The sequence below is a fragment of the Aulonocara sp. 'chitande type north' Nkhata Bay genome, linkage group LG23 (genome assembly GCF_057382095.1).
Source record: "Aulonocara sp. 'chitande type north' Nkhata Bay isolate Kocher_YH1m ecotype deep benthic linkage group LG23, A_spYH_male_GT1.1, whole genome shotgun sequence".
Lineage (NCBI taxonomy): Eukaryota > Metazoa > Chordata > Actinopteri > Cichliformes > Cichlidae > Aulonocara > Aulonocara sp. 'chitande type north' Nkhata Bay.
In genome coordinates, this window is record NC_141365.1 from 47,845,231 (window position 1) to 47,853,265 (window position 8,035).

At 38.8% G+C, this 8,035-nt stretch overlaps 1 protein-coding gene across 1 annotated transcript; it reads left to right on the plus strand.

The window, feature by feature from the left end:
* Positions 1-5,338: 5,338 nt before the first annotated feature.
* LOC147302860 (zinc finger BED domain-containing protein 4-like) lies at positions 5,339-6,336 on the plus strand. The gene is made up of 2 exons (XM_086283605.1): positions 5,339-5,502; positions 5,664-6,336. Exons 1-2 carry the CDS (start codon positions 5,339-5,341, stop codon positions 6,334-6,336), a joined length of 837 nt encoding a protein of 278 aa, XP_086139731.1.
* Positions 6,337-8,035: the final 1,699 nt, after the last annotated feature.

Sequence of the window (8,035 nt, forward strand, 5' to 3'; positions counted from 1 at the left end):
TACTTCCTGTATCTGTGGGTCTGAGTTTTTAATCAGAGGATGAACTTAAAGCTTTCAGTCTGCTCTACAACCCAGCACCTATCCACACGTCTGCTAAGTGGACTGGAAATCAGTAAAACTTCTACCAGACTTTAGAAAATATTGCATTAAGATGAGCAGACAGATTTTAATCTCAGCATCGTGCACACAGATTTTTCAGGACACTGGAAGAGTTCCTGCCGTGGATTTAGATGTTAGTGTTGTGTGGATGATCCCATTCTGTGATCTTTGTGTTACTAACACTGATGCTTTTACACTTTAGGACCCTCGAGACCTCTGCTGCTCAGCCGTCCTGATCGCTGCCTCCACTTTAACCAGAGGCTGTAACCTCTGATCATTTCACCTGCACCGGCAGTAAAACTCTTCTCCAGAACCAAACGTGCCATAAACCCATCACAGCTTCATCATCAGCTCAGTCTCAGCAACATGCAGACGACCGAGCAGCAGAAACTCTGCAGGGAACGTCTGAAGTCTGTTCTTCAGTTTTCCCAGCTCACTGTTTATTGAACATGAGACAGAAAAATAACTTCACCTTTAATGTGAAACTTTTATTGCCTGTGACATATTTGCAGGAAGTTTTCATGCTGTGATTTAGTGTCACAGCCATAAATATCACACAAGGTAAAAACTACAAGTCCCAGCATCCTCTGTGTTTAGGGAGGAGCAGTGAAACAATGTACATTTCAAATTCCTTTAATTTTAAATATGTTTATATTGTCTATCCTGTAAAATAGTCAGATGTCTATTCATATTAATGTACAGAATTCACCTGCTTGCTGCTACTACTGTACATTCACCCAATATATATATATATAATGTTCTTCCTCTACCCCCCCAATTTTTGCACATGTCGAGGAGCGTGTCAGGCTACATTTCACTGTGTGTTATACTTATATAACTATGCATGTGGCAAATAAAGAACCTTGAACCTTGAACCTTGAAAGTGAAAGTGTTGATCCTCCGTTCAGAGCAGCAGGAGGAGGAAGGTGGAGCTGAGGCAGGTGAGTGTTAACATGAATATGTTTCTTCTTATGACATAAAATAATTCCACGCTGTTCGTGTCTGTGGGTGAAACGTGAGGCCGGTCGGCTCCTCTGAGCGCTGGTTTCCTGTAAGTAGAGAGGAAGTGAGTTTAGCTGAGAGAGCAGGAGGAGAGTGAGAGCTGTGCTGAGGCAGGTGAGTGTTAACACCGCTCTGACATTACTGTGTCTCTGTGGCGGGAACAACAGGCTCCGTCAGTGGAGGCAAAAATAATCAGACTTTGGTTTTTCAAAGGAAACTACTTTATGTTGGGAGAAGCCGCGCGCTCATTGGATAACGACTTGTCAATCTCAAGTTATTAGCCAATGAGCGCGCAGGTTCACAGTAAGACCCGCCCTTATCACGACGTCTTTTAAAAACTAAAATGGCGACAGAAACTTTTTTTTTTTTTTTAATTAAACTTTATTTACAAACAACAGTATAACATACAAGGCACCATAATTAATCCGATTATGTTACATCCTCGGTTGAGCATCAGAGGCGGAGCCAGATATTTGAAACACCCGGGGCTTAGCCCAAAGAGTAGTATGCATGTGGGATTTTTTTTTTTTTTTTGGGGGGGGGGGGTAGAAATGACTGAAAGATTAATAGGCTCTGTTCAAAAAAGAATGACTTCATATAGGGAAAAATCTATATCACATGTGCAGGACACCTTAAACTAGTTTTTTAATTAAGCAGCAAGGCAGAACAAGGTCAGGGCTGTATCAAGACACGAGGACTAAACCCCAATTCAACCAGACCCAGAACTGATCCAGAATTAAAACAGGACTACAACAGTTCAAAATCAGGACTACTGAGGACTTAACCAAGACAGAACCACAATCAGAACTAGATGATAGCACTAAAAATCATCATAGACCTGCACTACACTTGTTTTTTAATTCTACCAAAGTCCACTATTTAGATTGAGAAAAGTTTATATAATTATTTAGCCTTGTTGTACAAACAAGCCTGCAGAACTTAATAAATACAGAATTTGAAAAATAACAAACCTAAAAAGAAACACTAGGTACGAGATACATGAGGACCTATGATACGGTGATACTTTTGGTAAACAACCATTTGACTAACATGCGTGTCTCACCTGCTCTTGTTCATCTGTTCTGTCCTCGTTCTCCTCTCTCTCCCTCTTTGTGCTGACAATCATCAAATATACAGTTGAAACCAGATATTTACTCTTCAGATAAAAACACTTTTTTAATTGTAACATCAAATCAGACTAAATGTTTATTTTTTTAGATTGATAAATATAAAAACATATTTGTTAACTTTAAGAGTAAAGAGAGAAACTATCTGTATTTCTTAATAGCAAATGGCACCAAATTGTATTCAAACTGAGCCACACTTATGGAGCTCCACAGTTCTTTTCCTGGTGTTTTGGTTGATATCTCTTGATGTTCCCATGTCACAGAAACAGGCTCTGTGTTTTGCCTTATATGCATCCACAGCTGTGCCACAAACTTACTCACATGGACTCTACTAACCTATCAGAAGCTTCTTCAGCTCAGAATGGAATCGTCTGGAGTTTTCTTATTAATTAACAATAAACTTAGTGTATATGTACTCCTTAATATGATGAAAGTGATAATAAATAGACAGCTCTGTCTCTCTTTATTCTGACATTTAACTAATTCAAAATATATTTCAATATTTATCTAAAACAAATTAATCTAATCTAAATTGATGTTGTACAGTAAAAATGTTTTATGTTTTCTCCCTAAAGTGTAAATATCTGGTTACAAATGTGAATATCCTGCTGTGTACTGAAATCCCTCTTGTTTTGCATAGAAATATACTGAACAACATACAAAGCATAATATATAAAATAACATTTACCTGAGTTTTTTCTTTGAAAGAAGCCTCTAATGTCCATTCTTATATTTCAGTACATAACTGAAACCGATTTAGTCGGGGAGGGTAAGAACTGAAAATATGAAATAAACACACGTAAGCTAAGACTCTCTAAAAAAAAATAGCATTTGTTCGGCTTTTCATTTCGCCATTTGTTGATTCACTCGAAGAGCAAGTAACGTAATATTGGTCAAGTGATCAGTTTGATATCAATCTTTCGTGATTCACCGTCATATTTACATTATTTGTACGGTACGAATGATTTTCTTTGGTACCTGGTCAAACTTCAGCTCTCCTTAGTATGGCTGGCTGCGTTTCTCCAACAGCGCACTCACTGCTGGCAGCAGCTGCCCCGCCCCCTCGCTCAGTTGCTTAGTGCCTGAGCTCGGATCATACCAATATCAGGGGGGATTCACGCACAGTCGTAAATTCCCACAGTGTGCACTATGTGCTTCGAATATTGTGTGTACTTTTTGTTTTATACAGTTGTCAGCCAGGCATCTAACTATGAAAAATTACACTCCAAAAGACCCCGGGCTTCTGACAAAACAACCCGGGCTTAAGCCCAGTAAGCCACCCCCACGCTCCGCCCCTGTTGAGCATTATAGCAAAACAAACAAACAAACAAAACGACCAAAAAAACAACAACAACAACAACAATAAGCACAAAGCAGTCATTGAAGGACTTGAACCAAAGGCAAAAAATAACGTGCAAAAAAAGGGCAGTCGTGATTATAAAATAGGGAGGTTTTTTTTTAACATAGATTAAACTCTTTAAATAAAACAACAAGTTTATGGGCTTTCTTGTTATTCACAAGTTTCAGCGATTTAGCCCAGAGTCTAAAGTCATTCAGCCATCTGTTTATACATGGTTTAGCTTTAAAGTATCTGCATTTGTGAAGAAAAAATTTTCCCATTAACAAAATCGTCCTAATCAACAGGTCAAAATCTGCATTCTCAGCAAGTATTCCAAATTTTATTACTGTCACCGTCAAATGTGGTAACTGAATTCTCCTGTCCAAAAATTAGTAGTAAGTCCATCTGTCCCTGGGGACTTGTTTAATGCCATTTTCATGACCACCAAATCCAGTTCCTCAATTTTAAACTCTGAATCCCACAGATCTTTGAAAGGCTTGTCAATACATGGGATGAGATTATGAATCTTATCAAAGAAACTATCAGAATCAGCTGCTGAATATTCTGAGGAGTACAATTTGGAATAAAAAGTGAAGACTTCCTTTTCAATCTTTCTGAAATCTTTACATTCAGTCCCATTTATCAACAAGCTTGAGATTAGATTTCTCTGCTGTCTACACTTTTCCAGCTTACTAAAATATGATGAGTTCTTTTCTAGTGATGGGTCGTTCGCGAACGAAATGGCTCTTAGAGCCGGCTCTTTGAAGTGAACGACGGGAGCCGGCTCCTTATTGGGAGCCGTGGGGTTTTTTTTTTCTTTCTCTTGCCCTCTCACTAACCTTTTTCGCTTAATGCCACACCTGAGCCTTGTGTTTGCGCTGAGCAGAGGGGGGAGGGAAGCAAACACAGCTGTGCGTTTGTGCCCCTCCCGCCTCTGCTCAGCGCTGGGCAGAGGGGGGAGGGGCGGTAGTTACACTCACAGCAGCAGTAGAACACGAACAGAGCAGGAGGGAGAGAGAGAAAGAGAGCAACAACAAGAGACAACGTCGTCAATTTAGAAAGGTACAGTAAAGAAAATGAGTGAAGCAACCAAGAAAACAAGCAAAATCTGGAACCACTTCAATTTTATTGACAGTACAAAGGCAGAGTGTAGAGTCTGCAAGAAAAGAATTTCATATAGAGCTGGCTCCACAAACAATATGAATAGGCAAGCAGGAAGGCTCTCTCCCAAAAAATCATCCCAGGCATATATGAAAGAGAACGTGCATCACTGCAAGAGAGGGTTAAAAAAGCCACAGCAGTGTGTCTAACAACTGACAGCTGGACATCCCAAACCACCACATCCTTCTTGTCAGTTACGTGTCACTTTATTGAAAATTATAAAATGGTATCCTGTCTTCTGGATTGTTTTGAGTTCAGTGACAGACACACTTCTGAGAACTTAGCAGAAGAGCTGCTCAAAGTGGCAAAAGAGTGGGATGTGGAAAAGAAAGTGGTTTGCTGTGTTACTGACAATGCAGCTAACATAACAAAAGCAATTAAAATCCTGAAATGGACCCACCACCCATGTCTTGCGCACACAATTAACCTTGTTGTGAGAGATGCTTTGAAGGTGATGAAGCCAGCTGTGGACAAAGTGAAGGCAATAGTGGAATTTTTCCACAGGAGCACAACAGCCACACACAAGCTCAAATCTACCCAACAACAGATGGGCATGCCTGAGCTAAAGCTCAAACAAGAATGTATCACAAGGTGGAACTCAACCTTTCATATGCTAAAACGGATTCTGGAGTCCAAGGATGCTGTCATCTCTACCCTGGCAGTTATCAATGCACCGGTTGACCCTCTGAGCCATGAGGAATGGGAGGTACTACAGCAGGCATGCACTGTTTTGGAGCCATTTGAGCAGGTCACCGTGGAGATCAGTGCAGACAGGTGAGTGTGCAAATGTTATTGCATTATTATTAGTAGTAGTAGTAGTCGTAGTTAGTTGCATTGCTGGTATGAAAAGTAGATTAGACATGATCATAAATAATAATATACTGCTGAATTTTAAAAAAGCATAATTTTGAAACTTGTTATGTACTCTTTTTCAGCCATGTCACAGCCTCCAAAATGTTAATCCTGTGCAAGGGTCTGCAGAGAGTGACAGCTGAACACCAAACCAGAGTAACTACTGGAAAAGTGAAAGAGTTGGTGGATGCTCTCTGTGCATCCATGGACAGAAAATTCCACAGAATGGAATATAATGCTGTTCTCTCTGAAACCACCATTCTTGATCCAAGATTCAAGAAGCTGGTCTTTAATGACAACAGAGCGGTGGATGAAGCTCTTCAGAGAATAACTGCAGCAGCAAGATCCAGCCAACCAACTCCACTGCCAGGGAACCAAGAGGGAGAAGAGGCAGAAGAGGATGAACAAAAGGAGCAACAAGCATCTGCTGTTTGGAGGTTCTTTGAAGAACGAGCAAATAGAGACACTACCAGAAGGAATCCCTCAGCAGATGTAATACTGGAAGTGAGATCCTACATTGATGAGCCCCTTTGCCAGAGAAGTGCAGATCCACTGAGCTGGTGGGAGACAAAGGCTTATACTTATCCACGTCTTACCCAGGTGATGACACGGAGACTTTGCATTGTAGCAACATCAGTCCCCTCAGAGAGAATCTTCTCCAAAACAGGACAGATAATGAATGACAGAAGAAACCGGATCAGCTCCTCAAAGCTAAGGCACTTGATATTCCTGAATGCCAACCTTTCCGTCAATTAAAGATCTGGTTGTTCATGTTTTCTTTTTGTTTTGCATATTTTAATTGATATTTTATTGTGTTGTGGTTTGTAGTGTTTTGTGTTCTTTCGTTTTGAATTGGTTTAAAAGGAAAAAAGCTGAAAATTTAAAAGGAAAAAAGTTGAATTGTAAATAGTTGGTTTTTGTACTTATAATTTATTTTTTTTTACATTTTGTGTGCTGTGAATAAATACAAGAATATTTATATGATAAACATTTATAAATAAAAAAGACATTTTTTACATTAGTAGTTCATTGTGTGCATGATTTTATATTGTTGTTAATAATAAATTACTTAAAGCAATAAAACAACCTGAAGAGCCGGTTCGGAGCCGAAAGAGCCGGCTCTTTTTAGTGATCTGAGCCGAAAGAGCCGGTTCTCTAAAAAGAGCCGGAAATCCAATCACTATTCTTTTCACCTGCCTCAATCCACTTGGCTCTCGATCTTATAAAGGCACCGTGGGCTTTCTCTAGGTAAAGATCGTCCAATTTAGTTTGTAACTCCATCAATTTATTCTTCTCTTGCACGTTTAGTTTTTCTTTACTACAGCACTGAGTTATTTCACGAAGTAAATTACTTTCATATTCCCGTTTTTCCCTGTTCAGTTCTTTGCAGAATTTTATAGTGAATTCTCTGATTTTGAATTTAACAAATTCCCATTTCTGTATATTACCCACTACTGAGTCATCATTTTTTATATCTGTAATTATATGTCTAATTTTATCACAATACTTGTCCTTATTTAAAAGGCTGGCATTAAATTTCCAATATCCTCTGCTACTACGTCTCATCCTTGTTGGTTCTAAGACAAGATCAATGAAACAGTGATCAGAAAGGGGTGCTTTGGAGATTTTAGATTGTGAAGTACACCTCAAAATGTCATCGCTCACTAACCAATAATCAAGTCTTGACCTGCTTTCTCCATTAGGTTTAAACCAAGAATAATTCTTAACTCCAGGATTCAAACTTCTCCAAATGTCTGTAAAATTATTATCACTAGAAAAGTTCTCAATAATGTTATTCTGTTGCCTCCTTCCTAAGCGAGGAGGCCATCTGTCCATCCATTCATCTGGTGTCATGTTCCAGTCTCCTCCTACTAGGATGTAATCTGTGGGGTACATAACTTTAAACTCTGAAATAACATTTGTTAGATTTTCCAATAGACTTTTATTTTGACCCTCATTATTATGTCCATAAAGATTTGTAACAATTAGAAATATACCTTCGCTCTTCAAGACTGCAGTTAACCAATGACCCTCACTATCAGCTTTATATGTTATAATCTCCCCAGGGAACTTATTAAAACAAATCGCCACACCTCCAGATCTGTTAGATCCATGACTGAAAAGAATCTTGTCTCCCCACTGATTAGCCCAAAAGGTAGCATCGGCATCCACAGAGTGAGTTTCTTGTAAAAACAGACAATGACATTTTTGCACCTTGCAAAATAAAAAAAGTGCCTTTCTCTTAACAATTTCCTTCAAACCCCGAACGTTTAATGAACCAAAAGAAATTTTTGAGTGAACCATAATAAGAATATGCTAAGAAAATAACTTTTTTTAAAAAAGAAAAGAAAAAAATATAAATATGAGTTTAAATTGTAACACTTGTCACCAACTCAGTGACTAATAATCTTTAACTTTAAGTAGAACTCTTTTGTCCCATTAATAATATTCCACT

Bases quoted from the DNA above. Each gene is read 5' to 3' on its own strand.
- LOC147302860 (XM_086283605.1), top strand. From the start codon at position 5,339: ATGCTAAAACGGATTCTGGAGTCCAAGGATGCTGTCATCTCTACCCTG. The intron at 5,503-5,663 runs GTGAGTGTGCAA...ACTCTTTTTCAG, and splicing joins GTGGAGATCAGTGCAGACAG to CCATGTCACAGCCTCCAAAA.